At 49.4% G+C, this 19516-nt stretch overlaps 1 protein-coding gene across 2 annotated transcripts in view; it reads right to left on the bottom strand.

Annotated features, from left to right (window-relative positions):
* Positions 1–16162: 16162 nt before the first annotated feature.
* Positions 16163–19516, bottom strand: part of SPSB4 (splA/ryanodine receptor domain and SOCS box containing 4) — a 68176-nt gene continuing 64822 nt past the window's right edge. For both annotated transcript variants that reach the window (XM_079100388.1, XM_079100387.1), the window contains exon 3: positions 16163–17461. In XM_079100388.1, coding sequence (XP_078956514.1) covers positions 17334–17461 — 128 coding nt within the window. In that variant the 3' untranslated portion in view covers positions 16163–17333. The remainder of the gene's footprint in view (positions 17462–19516) is intronic.

Raw genomic sequence — 19516 nt, 5'->3', positions numbered from 1 at the left:
TCTGTTCCTTTTCTATTATGGGCAATTTCAAGCAATCAAAATAGAAGGAACAGCATAATACACGGAGGATCCAGCCACCCAGCTTCAACCATTTTCAGCCCTTGCCAGTCCCGTTCTGTCTATTGATGGCCATCCATGTCCCCTGCCCCAACCCCAATATCACACCATTTTATATGAAAATATCCGTTTGCTTTTCTATAAGAAAAGGATTTAAATTTCTAATAAAACCCTGGAGGAGTCGGCAAGGACGTGGGGCAGCTCCCCACGGAGAGGAAGAGGATCCACCCGCCCAGAGAGTTCCCAAGGGAAGAGAAAAGAAAGAGCTGTCTCCTCTGTCCCCAAAGACAGGCGGGCGCTTCCCCAGCTGGTGGGCCGTGGTGTCCCACTAGGCTCTGGGTGGAAGTCCCAGGGCTCCTGTGTAACCCGACTGTATTTTTTCATGGAAAAAAATCACCGAATACATTAGTCAACTTTCTGACACTATAACAAAACACTGGAGATAATTAATTTACAAAGAGCAAGGGTTTGGAGGCTGGGGTTGTGTGCTCTCCTAGCATGTGTGAAGCCCTGGGTTTGAACCTCAGCACCACATAAAAATAAAATAAAGATTGTGTCCATCTACAACTAAATATATATATATATATATATATACACACACATATATAACATAAACATATATTATATATTATATAAACATATTATATAAGCATATATTTTATATATATGAGTATATACATACATATATATATGAAAGTTTAAAAAAAAGAGAGAGAGAGAGAAAGGGTTTGGCTCACAGTTTTGGAAGTTCAAGCCCATGATCAACTGGCCCCATTGTTCTTGGGCCTGTGGGAAGGCAGCGCATCTCGGCAGGAGGGCAGGTTGGAGTAAAGCTCCTCACCTCACCATGAGCCAGTGGGCAGAAAGAGAAAAGGGAAAGGTCCTGGGCCCTACAGTCCCCTTTGAGGGCATAGTCCCATGGCTTGCGGGCCCAATGGCAGGGAGTGATTGGTTGGTCTGAAGTATCCTGGAGATGGGACTCAGTCAGCCTGGCCAGGGTTCCTACAATTCCTGGCTGTTGTATCAAGATGGCAGCAGCCACATGTAACCAAACCTGCAGGTACTGTGACAGTGAACTTCCAGGCAACAGCAGGCAGCTGGTGCTCCACTGGCAGTCTGTGGTCAGTCTGTTGACTGCTATTAGCCTATCAGGAGGTGAACCTCAGGTGGTGGGTGATGGGTAGGTGAAAGGCAGGCGATGGACAGGCAAGTGGCAGGCAAATGGCAGATGGTAGGTGCCAGACAGTGAGCAATCAAGAAACAGATATCCTCTGCTTGAAACCCGAGTTATGGAGCAACAAGGAACGCAGCTTCCCTCTAGTCCACCATCTTGGATCCCACATTGATATGTCAATCTTCACTCTGTGGTTACTTTGATTTCTCTATAAGAACCAGTTGCTGGACTGAGGCACTGAATGCTTTCCCTTATGTATCCTGGGAGATTGGTGTTGCCATTCTGTCTCTCAGGCTCATGTTCAAAGTTACTTCAGATTGGAGTTTTGTCTATGGTGTGAGGTAAGGGTGAACAGTCCTGTTTTCTCTATTTGGATGTTCAGCTGATGGAGCATCATTTAGTGAAAAGACCATCTTTTCCCCACTGAACTGCAGTAGAGTAATTCATTCATAAATGTAGGTCTGTTTTTAGACTATTCATTCTTGGTCTATTGTTTATGCTTAAGCCAATACTGAACTTTCTTAATTATTATGTCCTTACAGATCTCTGATGATGTAACCTCTCTATTTCATTTTTATTTTCTAAGATAGTTGTAGATATTTTAGGTGCTTGGCATTTACAAATGAATTTAGAATCAACTTGCCAGTTTGCAAAAGAAAACAAAAAAAAATCTGTATTATTATTGCAGCAAGCTTTAGAGACATTTTTGGAGAGAAATGACCTCTTAACTCTGTGGATTTTCCAGTTGACGTGGTACATCTCCATCTCCTGGGGTTTCTTCAGTGTCTCCTGACAATGTGTGTTCTGGTTTTTAGTGTTGGGACCTTGCACAGTCTTCATTAGATTGTCCTGTTTTTGTTACTATGAAGGGCATTACTTTAAATTTCATTGTTTCATTATTGCTAACATGTACACACACATCTTTTTAAGTGTTGACCTTGGTTTCAGTGACCTTTCTAAATTTATTATTAATTCACACACTTTCCTAGATTCTTTTATCTGTGTACAACGATGTCATCCATAAGTAATGATGGTTTTATTTCTTCTGTTCCAATTTTCATGACTTTTCTGTGCTCATGTGTGTCTTATTACACGGCCTTGGGTTTCCAGAATGAGTTTGTGTAGAAGAGGTCATGGTAGACAATCTTTCTCAGTCCTCATCTTAAAAGGAACACATTGAATAGTCTATCATTAAATATGATGTGAGCTGTAGGTGTCTTGTAGACACCTTTTACTGGATTAAGAGAGTTCACCTCTTCCTAGTTTATCAAAGTGTTTCAAAAATCATCAACCAGTGATAACTTGTAGCAAATGCTTTTTCTACATCTATAGTTACTATGGCTTGAGGATGGTTTGTCCCCACCAAAACTCACTTGGAGGCTTGGTCCACAGTTCAATGATGTGGGGAGCTGGGACCTGGTGGGGTGTCTGGTCTCCTGGGTGGGTTAATGCCTTCCTCATGAGCGAGTTCTTGCTCTCACAGGACTAGATCAGTTTCCATGAGAGTGGGCTGTTTTAAAATGAGGCTGCTTCTCATAGTCTGCTTCTTCATCACATGCGGGTCTGCCCTTTCTCTTTCTTTCTTTCTTTTTTTTTTTTATTGTAAACAAATGGGATACATGTTGTTTCTCTGTTTGTACATGGCGTAAAGGCATACCATTTGTGTAATCATAAATTTACATAGAGTAATGTTGTTTGATTCATTCTGTTATTTTTTCTCTTCCCCCCACCCCTCCCACCCCTCTTTACCCTCTATACAGTAGTTCCTTCCTCCATACTTGTCCCCCTCCCTAACCCTAACTCTAACCCTAACACTAACCCTTCCCTCCCCCCCATTATGTGTCATCCTCCACTTATTAGTGATATCATTCGTCCTTTGGTTTTTTGAGATTGGCTTATCTCACTTAGCATGATATTCTCCAATTTCATCCATTTGCCTGCAAATGCCATAATTTTATCATTCTTTATGGCTGAGTAATATTCCATTGTATATATATACCACAGTTTCTTTATCCACTCATCAATGGAAGGGCATCTAGGTTGGTTCCACAGTCTGGCTATTGTGAATTGAGCAGCTATGAACATTGATGTGGCTGTATCTCTGTAGTATGCAGATTTTAAGTCCTTTGGGTGTAGGCCAAGGAGTGGGATAGCTGGGTCAAATGGAGGGTCCATTCCAAGTTTTCTAAGGAATCTCCACACTGCTTTCCAGAGTGGCTGAACTAATTTGCAGCCCCACCAGCAGTGTATGAGTGTACCTTTCTCCCCACATCCTCGCCAACACCTGTTGTTGCTCGTATTCTTGATAATCGCCATTCTAATTGGGGTGAGATGGAATCTTAGGGTGGTTTTGATTTGCATTTCTCTTATTACTAGAGATGTTGAACATTTTTCCATGTTTGTTGATTGCTTGTAGATCTTCTTCTGTGAAGTGTCTATTCATTTCCTTAGCCCATTTGTCGAATGGATTATTTGAATTCTTGGAGTAGAGTTTTTTGAGTTCTTTATAGATTCTGGAGATTAGTGCTCTATCTGAAGTATGATTGGCAAAGATATTCTCCCACTCTGTAGGCTCTTTCTTCGCATTGCTGATAGTTTCCTTTGCTGAGAGAAAGCTTTTTAGTTTGAATCTATCCCAGTGGTTGATTCTAGCTTTTATTTCTTGTGCTATGGGAGTCCTGTTAAGGAAGTCTGGTCCTAGACCAACAAGGTGAAGATTTGGACCTACTTTTTCTTCTATAATCTGCAGGGTCTCTGGTCTGATTCCGAGGTCCTTAATCCATTTTGAGTTTAGTTTCGTGCATGGTGAGAGATATGGGTTTACTTTCATTCTGTTGCATATGGATTTCCAATTCTCCCAGCACCATTTGTTGAAGAGGCTATCTTTTCTCCATTGCATATTTTTGGCCCCTTTGTCTAGTATGAGAAAATTGTATTTATTTGGGTTTGTGTCCGTGTCCTCTATTCTGTACCATTGATCTACCTTTCTATTTTGGTACCAATACCATGCCGTTTTTGTTACTATTGCTTTGTAGTAGAGTTGAAGATCTGGTATTGCAATACCCCCTGTTTCACTCTTCCTGCTAAGGATTGCTTTAGCTATTCTGGGTTTCTTATTCTTCCAGATGAATTTCATAATTGCTTGCTCTATTTCTGTAAGGTACGTCATTGGGATTTTAATTGGAATTGCATTGAATTTGTATAGCACTTTAGGTAGTATGGCCATTTTGACAATATTAATTCTTCCTATCCAAGAACATGGAAGATCTTTCCATCTTCTAAGGTGTTCTTTAATTTCTTTCTTTAGTGTTGTATAGTTCTCATTGTAGAGGTCTTTCACCTCTTTTGTGAGATTGATTCCCAAGTATTTTATTTTTTTCGAGGCTATTGTGAATGGGGTAGTTTTCCTAATTTCTCTTTCTGAAGATTCATCACTTATGTATAAAAATGCGTTGGATTTATGGGCATTGATCTTGTAACCTGCTACTTTACTGAAATCACTTATGAGTTCTAAAAGTTTTCTGGTGGAATTTCCAGGTTCCTCTAAATATATAATCATGTCATCAGCGAACAGGGATAGTTTGAGTTCTTCTTTTCCAATTCGTATCCCTTTAATTTCTTTGATTTGTCTAATTGCTCTGGCCAGAGTCTCAAGAACAATGTTGAATAGAAGTGGTGAAAGAGGGCATCCCTGCCTTGTTCCAGTTTTTAGGGGGAATGCTTTCAGTTTTTCACCATTTAGAATGATATTAGCCATGGGCTTACCATAAATGGCCTTTACAATGTTAAGGAATGTTCCCACTATCCCTATTTTTTCTAGTGTTTTGAGCATGAAGGGGTGCTGTATTTTATCAAATGCTTTTTCTGCATCTATTGAAATAATCATGTGATTCTTGACTTTAAGTCTATTAATATGGTGAATTACGCTTATTGATTTCCTGATGTTGAAGCAACCTTGCATCCCTGGGATGAAACCCACTTGATCATGGTGCACTATCTTTTTAATATGTTTTTGTATGCGATTTGCTAAAATTTTGTTGAGAATTTTTGCGTCGATGTTCATTAAGGATATTGGTCTGAAATTTCTTTCCTTGATGAGTCTCTGTCCGTTTAGGTATCAGTGTGATATTAGCTTCATAGAATGAGGTTGGGAGGATTCCCTCCTCTTCTATTTTATGGAATACTTTGAGAAGTATTGGAATGAGCTCTTCTTTAAAGGTTTTGTAGAACTCGGCTGAGAACCATCTGGTCCCGGACTTTTCTTTGTTGGTAGGCTTTTGATGACTTCTTCTATTTCAGTACTTGAAATTGGTCTATTTAAATTGTTTATGTCCTCCTCGTTCCGTTTAGGCAATTCATATGTCTCTAGAAACCTTGTTGATGTCTTCGAAATTTTCTATTTTGTTGGAGTATAGATTTTCAAAATAGCTTCTAATTATGTTTTGTATTTCAATTGTGTCTGTTGTGATATTTCCTTGTTCATTCCGAATTTTAGTGATTTGGGTTTTCTCTCGTCTTCTCTTTGTTAGTGTGGCTAAAGGTTTATCAATTTTGTTATTTTTTCGAAGAACCAACTATTTATTTTGTCAATTTTTGTATTGTTTCTTTTGTTTCAATTTCATTGATTTCAGCTCTGAGTTTAACTATTTCCTGTCTTCTAGTACTTTTGGTGCTGTTCTGTTCTTCTTTTTCTAGGGCTTTGAGCTGTAGTGTTAGGTTGTTTATTTGTTGAGTTTTACTTCTTTTATTAAATGCGCTCCATGAAATAAATTTCCCTCTAAGTACTGCTTTCATAGTGTCCCAGAGATTTTGATATGATGTTTCTTTGTTCTCATTTACCTCTAAGAATTTTTTAATTTCCTTCCTAATATCTTCTGTTATCCATTCATCATATAATAGCATATTGTTTAATCTCCAGATGTTGGAATAGTTTCTGTGTTTTACTCTTTCATTTATTTCTAACTTCAATCCATTATGATCTGATAGAATACATGCTAGTGTCTCTATCTTCTTGTATTTGCTAACATTAGCTTTGTGGCATAATATATGGTCTATTTTAGAGAAGGATCCATGTGCTGCTGAGAAGAAAGTGTATTCACTCTTGGTTGGATGGTATATTCTATAAATGTCCGTTAAGTCTAAATTATTGATTGTGTTATTGAGATCTATGGTTTCTTTGTTCAATTTTTGTCTGGAAGATCTGTCCAGTGGTGAGAGAGGCGTGTTAAAATCACCTAGTATTATTGTGTTATGGTCTATTTGGTTTCTGAAATTGAGAAGGATTTATTTGTTTGACATACATAGATGAGCCACTGTTTGGGGCATAGATGTTTATGATTGTTATATCTTGCTGATTTATGCTTCCCTTAAGCAGTATGAAATGACCTTCTTTATCCCTTCTGACTAACTTTGGCTTGAAGTCCACACTATCGGAAATGAGGATGGATACTCCAGCTTTTTTGCTGAGTCCATGTGCATGGTATGTTTTTTCCCCATCCTTTCACCTTTAGTCTATGGGTATCTTTTTCTATGAGGTGAGTCTCTTGCAGGCAACATATTGTTGGATCTTTCTTTTTAATCCAGTCTGCCAAGTCTATGTCTTTTGATTGATGAATTCAGGCCATTAACATTCAGGGTATTATAGAGAAATGATTTGGTTTCCCGGTCATTTGGTTCATTTTAAAATTTTGTTATTATTTGTTTGACACAACTTGTTTCCTCCTTTATTTGAGAATTCCTTTAGGATAATTCCTCCCTTTGCTGATTTGCTTCTTTGTTTTTCATCTCTTCCTCATGGAATATTTTGTTGAGAATGTTCTGTAATGCTGGCTTTCTTTTTGTAAATTCTTTTAGCTTTTGTTTATCATGGAAGGATTTTATTTCATCGTCAAATTTGAAGGTAAGTTTTGCTGGGTATAAGATTCTTGGTTGGCATCCATTTTCTTTCAGGGCTTGAAAAATGTTGTTCCAGGCCCTTCTAGCTTTTAGGGTCTGCATTGAAAAATCTGCTGATATGCGTATTGGTTTCCCCCTGAATGTAATTTGGTTCTTTTCTCTCACAGCCTTTAAAATTCTGTCTTTATTTTGTATGTTAGGTATTTTCATTATAATGTGCCTTGGTGTGGGTCTGTTGTAATTTGTGTATTTGGAGTCCTATAAGTCTCTTGAACTTGATTTTCCATTTCATTCTTCAGATTTGGGAAATTTTCTGATATTATTTCATTGAATAAATTGTTCATTCCTTTGGCTTGTTTCTCTAGACCTTCCTCAATCCCAATAATTCTTAAATTTGGCCTTTTCATGATATCCCATAGTTCTTGTAGATTCTGTTCATGATTTCTTACCATCTTCTCTGTTGTTCAACTTTGTTTTCAAGGTTAAATATTTTGTCTTCAATGTCTGAGGTTCTGTCTTCCAGGTGTTCTATCCTATTGGATATGCTTTCTATGGAGTTCTTAATTTGGTTTATTGTTTCCTCATGTCAAGGATTTCTGTTTGGTTTTTTTTTCAATATCTCTAACTCTTTATTGAAATGATCTTTGATTCCTGTATTTGCTCTTTTAACTGTCGATTGGTGCGATCATTCAATGCTTGCATTTGCTCTTTCATCTCATCGTTTGCTTCTCTGATCTTTTAATTATGTACATCTGAACTCCTTTTCTGTCATTTCTTCTGCCATGCTGTCATTGGGTTTTATTGATGTAACATCTAGATTTGTTTGCAGCATTTTCTTTCCTTGTTTTCTCATATTACTCAGGTATCAGTGGACCGCTGAGATATTGCAGATTTCCTCTATTGACTTACAATGTCCCTGAAGATTTCTATATATATCCCCCCTTAGCCTTCAGTAGGCTGTAGTCATGGAGGAAATTGATAATGCGGTGCTCCACAAGGAAGCTGCCTCTCTAGGAGTAGTGGCCTTCAGGTGGGGTATAATCCCTGCTAGTGGGCAGAGGTGCCTCCACTTGTTAACCAATGGTCATCCAAAGGGGACCTAGGCTGCGGGCTGAGGCAAGGCCTGTTTGGGCCTGAGTCTCTGCTTTTACCGTCCTTGTGGGGAAACCTCACCCAGCAGGGAAGACTCACCTGCTGGGGAGGTCTCGCTGGTCAGTTCCCTCCTAGAGGTTCCCCTCAATTTACAGCTACCGCCTGGGCTGGGCTGCCTTCCTCTGCAAAGTTCCCAGGGGCCCGGCCCTACCTCCTGGGCCTGGGAGCCTCACCCTTCGCGGATGAATCTCCTTAGGCTGCCCCTCCTCAGAGAATTTGCCCACAGGCCTGGAACCTTCGCTCCGCCCTAAGCCTGTCTCTGTGCGGCTCTTCCACCCAGAAGCCTCCTAGATCCTGGGACCCTGCTCTGCACCTAATCGCCTGGCTGTGTGGCCCCTCCTCTGAGCAGCCACCTGGGACCCTGTACAATCGCTCTGAGTCCCAGAGACCCGCCACAGGCCTCTTCCTCCAGACAGCCGCCCAGTATTCCGGTGCGGTCACTAGGAGTCCAAGAAACTCACTTCGTGCCTCCTCCTCCCACCAACCACCCGTAGCCCGGGGCAATCAATCACTCCGAGTCGAAGTGACCCTCCCCGTTCCTCCTCCTTCTCCAGATAACCCCCGGGGTGTTCAGGAGCAGTCCCTCTGAGTGGCTCTGAGTCCACGTGACCCGCGCACGGGTCCTCTGGGCAACCGCCCCGGGAGCTCTGGTGCGGCCACTCAAGACCAAGCGTCCCACCACGCTTCTCCTCCAGGCAGCCCCCCTGTGTTCAGGAGCTGTCACTTTAAGACCAAACAACTCACCACTCGCCTTCTCCTCTGAGCAGCCGCCTGGAGCGCTAATGCAGTCACTGCGAGTTCAAAGGACCCGCCGCGCTCCTCCTCCTCCTCCTCCTACTCCTCTGGGCAGGCCCCGGGGTTCAGAAGTGGTCAGAGTCCAAACAGCTCGCCACGCAGCCCCTTCTCTGGCAACCGCCTGTAGCTCTGTGTAGTCACCCGATCCAAGCGGCTGTGCTCCTTCCCTCCTCCTCGGCCTCAGGGCAGGCCCCTGGGTTCAGAGCGTCGTTCTGAGTCCAAACAAGCTCGCCGCGCGGCTTCTCCCCTGGCAACCGCCTGTAGCCTGGTGCAGTCACTCCGAATCCAAGTGGCCACGCTCCTCCTCCTCCTCCTCAGGGCAGGCCCCGGTGTCCTGAGTCCACACAGCTCTCCTCGCCACCCTCCCCTGGGCAGGCCGCCGGAGCCACAGTGGTTGCTCCGAGAGTCCCAGCGCTGTGCCGAGCGGCATCCTTTACGGCGCTCCCAGCTGTTCGGTTCACTGCTCCAGCGGGGGGAGGGGCGTCTCGCCGGCAGTTCTACTTCACAAAGCCGGGACCACCGTCCCATCCGGGGTGCCTCCCAAGGGGGTGAGAGTCACCGGCTGCTTTGAGTTGGTCCCAAGCGTCTCAATATCTCCTCTTTGAATCCTGATCCTGGAGCAACATGAAATGCAGCCACCCTCTAGGCCGCCATCTTGAAACCCCTCCTGCCCTTTCTCTTTCTGCCATGAGCTGAAGCCCACGTAATGTCTCCACGAGATGCAGTTACTCAGCGTTGGACTTCCCAGACTCCAGAACTGTGAGCCAAAAGAAACCTTTTTTCTTTTTAAATTATCCAGCTTTAATGTTCTCTTACAGTACAAGAAAATGGATAGATCAATGGAATGATGTTTTAAGCCTTTTGATGAAATTTCTATCACTTTTTGGTTATTAAACCAAACTTGAACTCATAAATCTACATTGGTTGTGATAAACTTTTCTTACATTCACCTGAATTGATTTGCTAGCATTTAATATTTTGCATCTGTTTTTGAGTAGGGTCTGGCAATGTTGTGTGTACTGTGGGTACTTAGGGGTGGTCAGGTTATAGGTTTCTGATTGTACCTGGGTCCAACTCTGTGTGGGTCACTGCAGTGAGGACCTCACTGAGGAATGGTTCCTCTCATTCGCCTCTCTTCTAAACCAGCTTCTCTTCATCACTTGTCAGGGGCACTTAATGTTAGCCAGTGAAATGTGTTCACACTTGGTAGAGTATCCAAACGTGCTCAGAACTGCAGGGGGTGCTCCTGAGCCCACCAGTCCAGGGGGATCCTGGCGCTAGCTCATTCTGGCTTTCAACAGCTGATGGCAAAGACTTCAGGGACTTTTCAAGCTGCTCATTGATTACAGCCACTATTGAAAATTAAATCATATAAACTTACAATTAAATTAAATTATATTAAAACAAGGGTATTGATGAATACTGGAAGCTCGATACTTTTAAATGATTTTACTATGTCGTTCCCTGATTATCTTTGCTTTTCGGGTGATTTACATCTCTTGGACCTCTCAGGTGCAGACACCATAGGATAGTGGTCCCCAGCGCTGGGCTCAGTGATGTCACATCGGGCTTGAGTTGACCATGGTGGCCTTCCATTATGGAAACAGCAAGCTGCACAAACAGGGCTTCCTGTTTATCCCGGGTGCTGGGTCACAGTCTCCAGCCCACGATGGGGCAGCCAGCTGCTGCTCTGGGCTCCCTTCCTGGCTTCCATGAGCTGGGCTCACTCCACATCTCCAACTGACTTGTCTTGTCCTTCCACCAGAACGTGAGCTCCGTGGGATGCAGAGGTGCCTGTCTTCCTCATTGCCAGTGTCCCCAGCACCAGCAGAAGGGGGTGGCCTGTGGCAGACCTGGGGAATACTCCCTGGATGTGGGAGTGAGCGAGTGAATCACGGGTGTCCTGGCATCTCTGTCTGATTTCTCCTTCCTCCAGCTCTTCCAGGCCGGGGTCAGCCCTCCTTCCTCTCTTCCCCACCCTTCTTCTGTTCCCCCTCTACTTCTGCTTGCCCCCCAGGTCCCCCTGCAGCGCCCCTGGCAAGGCTGCACCAAGACAACGGGGCTGCCCGTACCCCTGCAGACGCTTCCTTTATCACTGACTCTCTAGTACTGTGTCCCCCAGATTCACCTGTCATCTAACCCCCACGGAGACGGCGTCAGGAGGCAGGTCCTATGGGAGGTGACTAGGTCAGGAGGGTGGAGCCCCCAGGAAGGGAGTTCGTGCCCTTCTAAGGGGCTGGCTCTCTGCCATGCCTGAGGAGTCGGCAGCCAGCAACCCAGGAGACAGAGCCACCAGAATCCGACCACGCAGGCACCTCGATCTTGGACTCTGGCTTCAGGAACTGTGAGGAGTATTTAGAATTTCAGCAGATTATAAACCGCCCAGTTTATGGTAGTTTGTTATAGTGGCCCCTAAGACACATACCAGGCCCTCATTCCTGAGCGGGACTTTCAAGTCCCCATCCTCCATCACCATGCCCTTGACCCGTGCAGCTGGTCCTCTGTCCCCAGAGACACCCCCACAACGTCCCACCAAGTGCTAAGCCCTCCCTGCTCCAGCCCTGTCTCCTGCTCTGCCTTCTCTCCTGTGGCCTGGTCACTTGGGCCATCGGCAGGCACCATATGTCAGTCTCCTGTTGAGGTGTGTGGGTGTCCTGGGGTCAGGGACAGAGCTTGGTGGAGCCTTTGTTGAATCAAAGTGATGACCAGGAGGTGGCCTTTCTCTTCCAATGATGTCCCTGTGCAGCGATCACCGCCATCTTATCTCCCTTGGATGGAAAAGTCCCCAGGCCCAGGGACAGTGCCCCCGGAGCCTGTGAGCTGCTTGGAAACAGGCAGAAAGTGCTCGCTCCGACCCTCCTGCGTGGGCAGACTGGACTGGCTCCTCAGAGGGAAAGAGCCCTGCTGGTTGGGCAAACAGAGTCGGTGGGGACACTGGTCACACCAGGGGTGGCTTGTCACTGGCTTGCCTTCCTCCCATCAGGGAAGTGGAGGCTGGTGCAGTCACAACTGGCCACATGCATCCTGCTGCTTAAGGGAGTGAGGTCTGCAATACCAGCAACCCGGCCACTCTTACAGCCAGCTCTTGCTGTCTCAGATTCGCCTACTCGAAAGCGTTTATTCAAGCCCAAGCCATTTCCAGTCTTCTCTTTACTTATTATTCTGACATTATTCCAGTTGCTCATGACAGTGTCCTCTGGGAAAGCCGCCACAGAGAACGGTGGCCTCAAGGCCAGGGAGTGGGTGGGCTGAGATCATGCATCAAGGACTGAGCAGCATTGGGACAGAAGTGGCTGGTATCCTCCCACCTCCTGAGAGCAACAGGCTTGGTGTCACTGGAAAGAAGGATGAGGGGCTGGCAGGACTCCTTGGCTTTGGATTCTGGGTTCTCCCTCCTCGGGAGGCTGGGTGGCTGGTCTAGGACGTGCTTTCTCACCAACATCCACCACCTCTCCACGGAGACCACTTAACCAGGTGACTGGTCCAGCAGTTCTCAGCTGGCCCTGTGTGTTGGAATCCCCGGGGGAGCTTGAAAAGTGACCCATCCTCCCCCGCCAGAGGTCCTTATTTGATTGGTCCCTGAAGGACCTGGGCACTGGGGACTTTGTACAAAGTACCTCGAGTGACTCTGATGTCTAATCATATCCTGTAGTCCATTAAAAAGGGGGCTCGGGAGTGCTTGTCCTTGTCCTCCAGGAGTTCACAGTTTAACCGGGGATGCGCACATTGTCTCTGGGGTCTGAGTCAAGACCTGGGAGACACCTCAAAGTCAAGTGCAGAGCAGGCAGTTGCCATGCTGAGCCTCCCTGGGTCAGCGCGTGGGCCTCAGTGCGCGCACCTGGGTGAGTGTGCGTCTATCATCCACTGATGTGCTTGGGGGTCTTGGCCACGTCCTGCGCGGATGAGAAAAGGGTTAATTGCCGGAGGATGATGCTGGCTATAAATCAATTACCCATAAACTTATCTACTCAATAAACACACAAGAGCCAATACTTTTTTTAAATGAGTGGGGCGTGAGGGGTCTGGCCAGACCAGCTCTGGCCTCTAACAACACGGAGTCGCCCGACTCTCCTTTATTTATAGACACACAGGTAAAGGGGCTGGGAACGGGAGGGGCTTCTTCTGTGATGAACAGGATGAGGTGGAGTTGGGGGAGCCATTTTCTCAGAGGAATTATCACAGAGTTTGACAGGAAGTCACTCCCATGCAGCACCACGTGCTTCCCGGCCGTCTGGTTCCTAGAAGCCAGGCCTCTGCGTCCCAGGGCTCAACCCAGTCTGATTCTGCCAAATAAGGACAGCTTCTCACAGATGTGGAGGGGGGTTGCCGCCCCTGAGGGAGGCTGGCAGAGCTGGGGAGGGCGGACCACAGAACAGAGGCTGCCTCCCCTCTCGAGGGGCCAGGGCTGCGCAGCTTTGGCCAACATCACCATGAAGGAATGTAGGCCGGCTTTGCCACCTCTCCCTGTTTCCCAAGAGACGTCGGACATCTGGACTTCTGGTTAAATGACTTTTCTTTGTTGACATCAACTCTATGGAACCTGCACAGCATGGAGCAGGACAGCAGAACACATCTGCAGACCGGAAGGAGCCCAGGACCACGAATGGGAGGGATCCAAGAGCAGCCCCTGTGTTTGCAGCTAAGTGGGGCATTCCCACTCCATCAGGCACCGAAGAGGAATGTCACGTAGTCCCGTCAGTTCAGGGGCTGTGACTGGAGGTGAGACCTGGGGACAGGGTCAGCTGCCTTGGCACAAATCACTCGTCATAGAACTGGGCTTCCTGTTATCTGCTGCCGGTGTGTGTGTGTGTGTGTGTGTGTGTGTGTGTGTGTGTGTGAGTGAGAGAGAGAGAGAGAGAGAGAGAGATGTCGTAAGGGGCTGAAATCTTTCTTTCTTTCCTAGTGAAAGAGGAGGGAGCTAGCTGTGGATGCAGAGGACCCAGGGGAAGAGTCCGGGAAAGCGGGATGGCTCTTCTCCAGGAAGGGGAAACGTTCATGGGTAAAGAGTGAAGCAGGGAACTCACCAGGAACCGGACACAGAGGAGACTGTGCCCACAATATGGGCTCTTAGAACACAATTAAAAAGCAGTTAACCCCTGGCAGAAATGGGTCACGGAGAGAGGGGCTGAGGTCAGAGATCACACCAGGGATGGGAGGCGGCTGGGTGGTGCTGGACACTGGCCCAGGGGGCGGGCACGAGGCTCCCGGATGCATGGGAGTGGCCTTGTGTGCGGGCGCTTGAGCTCACGTGTGCGCCCATGCACACAGGGTGCTGAGGCGCGAGGAACCCAGCAGGTGTGGCTCACACCCATGGGCATACTAAGCTGGGCTGGGCTCCTGCTGCACAGCAGCCTCGGCTCGGCTCTCTGGGGTGTGTGCCTCTGGCCTCTCAGAGGTTGGTGGGACCCAAGCTCCCCCACCGGAGAGCCCCGCCCCTGTCTCCCTGTCCCTTGCTTCTCAGGACTCAGAGCGCCCCGGGTCCCCTCTGCAGCCTGGCCCTCACCCACCCCCGTCCTTCCAACATCATGGTGTCTTTGCTTGTGTGTCTACGGTCTCCCCAGCTTAAAATGTGATCTCCGACAGGGCAGGGCCTGATGTCCCCATTTGTGTTCCCAGGACGGTGCTGGGGGCTTGCAAATGCACCTGAGGGGATGAAAGAGCCGGAGACCCAGGAGGTCTCAGGACAGGCTCTGGGCTCTCCGCCTGCCCCTCCTGGGCCTTCCCTGGCCGTGTCCCAGGCCACCCCAGCAGCAGGGCATTTCCACTCACTCCTCCGGCTCGCAGGCCTTGCTGAGCCCTGCTGAGCCCCTGTGTCTGGCCCAGGGAAGGGCCCTGCTCTCCTGAGGCACTGGGTTTGCTGGGCAGAGGAAGCCACAGGGCAGAGAGGGGCTCCAGCTCAAGTGCTCAGGACAGGCCTGGGACCTGGCAGAGGCATCCTGGCGGGGGGGCAGGAGCTGACTGCCCGGAGCAGGCGGGAGTGCTGGCTAGTCAGGCAGGGCTTCCTGGATGAGGGCAGATCCAAGTCAGATCCTGTAGTGGGTAAAGGGGATGCAGACAGGGGGTGAGGGAAGCGGCACCAACAGAGCTAGAAATAGAATTGAGTCTACCGCGCGCAGGTTGGAAAGAGGTGTCGAGATGGGTCCCTGTGTGAGGAGGATAGGAAGGGGCCTCAGCCACCGGCCACCTGGCCCAGCCCTCTATGCAGAGGAGACAGCGACCTACCAAGGTCACCTGGACTCCAATCCAGGCTTCCTGACCTCAAAGACGGAGGCTCTGCCTCTGCCGGAGCTCCTCCTGCCAGCTACCCCAGGCCAAGCCAGCCTGAAGGCAGACCTGAGAATACCGCCCCCCGGGCAGGTGCCACAGGTCTGGTTCTTTCCACGGGGACTCAGAAGCGGTGTCATCCCTTTAAATAGCAGTCTGGAAAGTGCCTCTTCCTCCAGGAAGCCCTTCTCCACCCTCCACCCAGGGTCGAGCTCCTCGCCCTCCGAGGCTGCACTGTGAATGTCGTCCTGGGGGTGGATCCATTGGCTCCAGCACGGCTCCTGGAGGCTGCCCTGTGCTAGTTCCTGGTTGGAATTACTGAGCACATGCTGAGCCAGTCTTGACCCTGACTCTTGCCCAATCCCAGCTCAGGCCTGACCTTGGATCCAGCCTGACCTTGACTCCTAAACTGCTGAGCCTGGTCCTGCCTCACGGTCACCCTTCAGCAACTGCTCGGCTCCTTGGTGAGGATGTACATTTACCTGGGTCACATCCAGTCCCACCTCCAGCTCCCCAGGTGGCCTGCAGCTTTGCCCTGAGTCCCCAAGACTCCTGGGCTGAGGAGGCTGAGCTGGTTCCCTACCATCATGGCCAGCGTGGTGAGGACCCCCGGGCCCTCTCTTCTGGGGCTGGCCTGGACTCGCTGGGGTCCGGGTGCAGCGGGGATCGTTCACCAGTAGAGACCAGGGGCTCTGGAGCAGCTTCTCCTCCTGGCTCTGTGGGACTGAGGGACATAGCAGCCAGAGATGGAAGACGCTCTCCTGCCCCTCCCCAGAGAGCACGGAACAGCTGGAAGGGATCATGAACGGAAGACTTTATTTAGAAACGCTCCTCATTCATGGGTCAAGTTCACATTAACACGGGGGAGGCAGTGCCGACTGGGGCTCTGGTGTCCCACTGCTGTGACGACTTCCAGTTGCGAAGGAGTCTGGGTGCAGAGCATCCGAAACACACCAGAGATGCTGGACGGGGGCGGCAGCAGCAGCAGCCCGGGCTCTGCGGGGGGCACCAGGCTCCGGCGGGTGGAGAGCAGGACACTCTCGCGTCCACCCTCCGGTGGCAAGGCTGTCCCCGGGGGCCCAGGTGGATAAATAAACAGCATGTCACACACACATTTGAAACAGGAAACAACTTGTGGAATCTCCTAAAGTGAAAAAATAATCCGCTCGCAGACGGCTTTGTGACAGCCAGGCTGCACCCTGCACGGCCGGCTGCCCAGAGGCGCTAGGGGCTCTGGGAGGGCTGCTCAGCCAGGACTGCATCAGACTTGAGTGTCACAATGCCTGTCCCCGTAGCACCTGTAGGCTAAGGACCGTTTCTCGCCACATTCCCCTTCTCAAATGCAAACACAACTTAAATCATCATCATCAGCCAGGATGAACTGTCCCTGCGCGAATCAGAAGCATCTTCCCTGAACAGAGGGGCTGGGGAGCCGGGAGCTGCGCCTGGCGGGAAGGAGGGTGGACAGGGTGGGTGGACAGCCCAGAGGTAAGCAGGAGGTGTCTAAACATGGCTCTGTCCACTCTGCTGTTGGGCATCCCTGGGGAACAGCATCTCGAGGTGGCATCAAGTCCTAACATGGGGTGACAGTCCTGCTACCCTGGCCAGAAGCAGGCCGGGGGGCTGTGGGCAATGGCTACCTTCATCCTTCATCGCTGGGAGCAATTCGCTCCCAGCATTGGCCGGTTTCCCGGGCGCTGTCCGCAGGGGACACAGCACAAGTCTCCTGGCCGAAGGGTTCATTCATTCTCTTGAACAAGGAAGCGGCCCGCGACCAACACCGGGCCGTGTCCTGGTGTCCAGGCCGTGGCCGGCCCAGCCGCTTCCAGGGCCGTGTCCGGTGGGAGCTGTTCCCGGGCAGCAGATCCCGTGGGCAACGGGCATCTCGCTTCCAGAGCCGTCAGGTCCTGGCCCTCAGAGGTGGGTGTCCTGGGAACCGGGGAGACCCCTCCTGCGGGCCGGGTGACTGACGGCCGGTCGGGCGGCCCGCGCTGGGTCACTGGTACTGCAGGTAGTTCTTGAGCGACTGCGGCAGCGGCAGGGAGCCGATGTCCTGCAGGCGCTGGCGGCCCAGGGCGGCGCGCACGGATCTCCGGCACAGGTCCATGAGCGGCAAGGGCTCGGCTGCAACGAGAGGGAGAGGTCAGTGTCCCGGCCTCGCTCCTGCTCCGCCCGCCCGCCGGCCCACAGCTGGAGGCTGGCTCCTGTGGACCCAACGCCAACCCGGGCCGGTAGAATAGAGAACGGTGGCATCAGTGCAACGGGATGGCTAGTGACACTAAATAAAAGAAAAGAAAAAAAAAAAAAAAAAAAAAAAGGAGAAAGAAAGGAAAGATAAGACGGCCCACCCAGCGGGGACGAGCAGTTTCATGAAAGCGCAGGCCAGGAGCAAAAAAAGCCCTGGGTGGGTCCTGAGCCGGGCTGCCTCTTAGAAGCTGGTGGGCTGTGGGCCACGGGGCACACCTGAGGCCCAGCTGCTCGGAGGACCGGCAGGGGCATCACCCGAGAACCCGTCTCAAAAATTAAAAATAAATAAATAAATAAATAAAAAAGACAAATCTCCCCTATAGCTGCCTGTGCATCTTCTCATTTTCCTCCAATAACTAGTTCTGGAAAAATGAGTACATTCAAATCCAGAAGCCATGGAACCTCTGGACAGAGGGCAGTTAACCAAGCTGAGGGTCACGGCCCAAACCGAACTCAGCTCTTGCTCTCTCGGGCCCTCTGATTGGCCTGGGATGGAGCGATGACTGAGACAGGGCTGCCCCCAAGCGAGGGTGGGCTCGGGGTCTGGGATTTAAATAGGTGAGTGATTTTAATAGAGGGCCATATACGCGATAATTCCTAATGCACAGGGCAGAAACTGGGCAGTTCCTGTATGGAGGCAATTTCTGCTGGAAATTTCAAAGAAAGGACATCTGAATGGGGTTTTGAAGGGTGGATAGGAGTTTGGAGCAGGTGGAGGTGGAAGGTGTTGTGGGCAGAGAACAGGGCAGGCTGGGAGGCTGTGGGGCAGGGCTGGTGCTGAACAGCAGGGACTGGCTGGACAGGGAGGGAAGGGGGTCCAGGCACCTGCATCTCCTGCGGCTTCCACGGCCTCGTTCCCTGACCCCCAAGAAACTGCAGGAGGCCTGAACCTGCGTGTTAACAGCTTTGGTAACAGAGTAAGTGATATTGCAAAGCTCTCTAGGGAGGAGTGCACAGTAAGCAGTGAATACAGACACAAGAGTCGCTCTAGGAATGACACCAGCAGGGGCAGGAAGGTGGTCCAGGGCCTGTTCACAGCGACTGTCATTTACGAGAGCTGCAGAGGTCCCAGCGGAGCCATCAGGACTGAGGTGGGACCTGGCACAGCCACAGAAGCCACGCAGGCGGCTATGTCTAGCCCGTGTCCAGCTCTCCCTGACTGGAGCCCAGCACCTGAGTCCCAGAGGCTTCCAACACTTGCCACTTGCGTATCCTTTTTCTTTCATTTTGCAGTACTGGGAGTTAAACCCAGTGACGCTCTACCGTTGAGCCGCGTCCACAGTCCTTTTTATTTTTTGAGACAGGGTCTCGCTTAGTTGCTGGGGGCCTCAATTGTTGAGGCTGGCCTTGAACTTTCGATCCTCCTGCCTCAGCCTCCTGAGGGGCCAGGATTACAGGCCTGTAATCACCACCATGCCCAGCCTTATCTTCTTTTGCTCCTCATATGAAATGAGATTAGTCAGGGGACCTGGTCATGCCCTCTTTTCAGACCCATGGGCCCACTGCTCACCCCAGCCACAGGGTCAGTGCCTAGGCCCACACTTGACCCCTCAGTGGGACCATCCCCATCTCTCCTCCAGCAACACAGTGGTCCCCTGTCTCCCCACCTGGCTCCAGTCCAGATTCTGCAACGCCCCCTGCCAATCAAGCCCCTGTGGGCCCCTGCCATCCTCTGACCCGGGTCCTGCCGTCTTGTCTGCTGCCTGTGCCGCTGGATTTTGGGGAAATAAGAAAACCAGCAAGTACTTATTTAATGAGCAGCTACTTCTTACCAGGCAACATGAGGGAGGAAAAATACTTGTAGCTGCCTTTACTGAAAGCTTATCACATGACCAGGCACTTCACAAAGCTCCTATTTGTATCAACTCACGCACACGTATGTATCAAACTCATCACATAACCCTTGGGGCAGGAACTATTATTCCAATTTTA

This window comes from Sciurus vulgaris, assembly GCF_902686455.1.
Source record: "Sciurus vulgaris genome assembly, chromosome: 10".
In the NCBI taxonomy this organism is placed as follows: Eukaryota; Metazoa; Chordata; class Mammalia; order Rodentia; family Sciuridae; genus Sciurus; species Sciurus vulgaris.
This window is presented reverse-complemented; position numbering and strand designations above follow the sequence as displayed.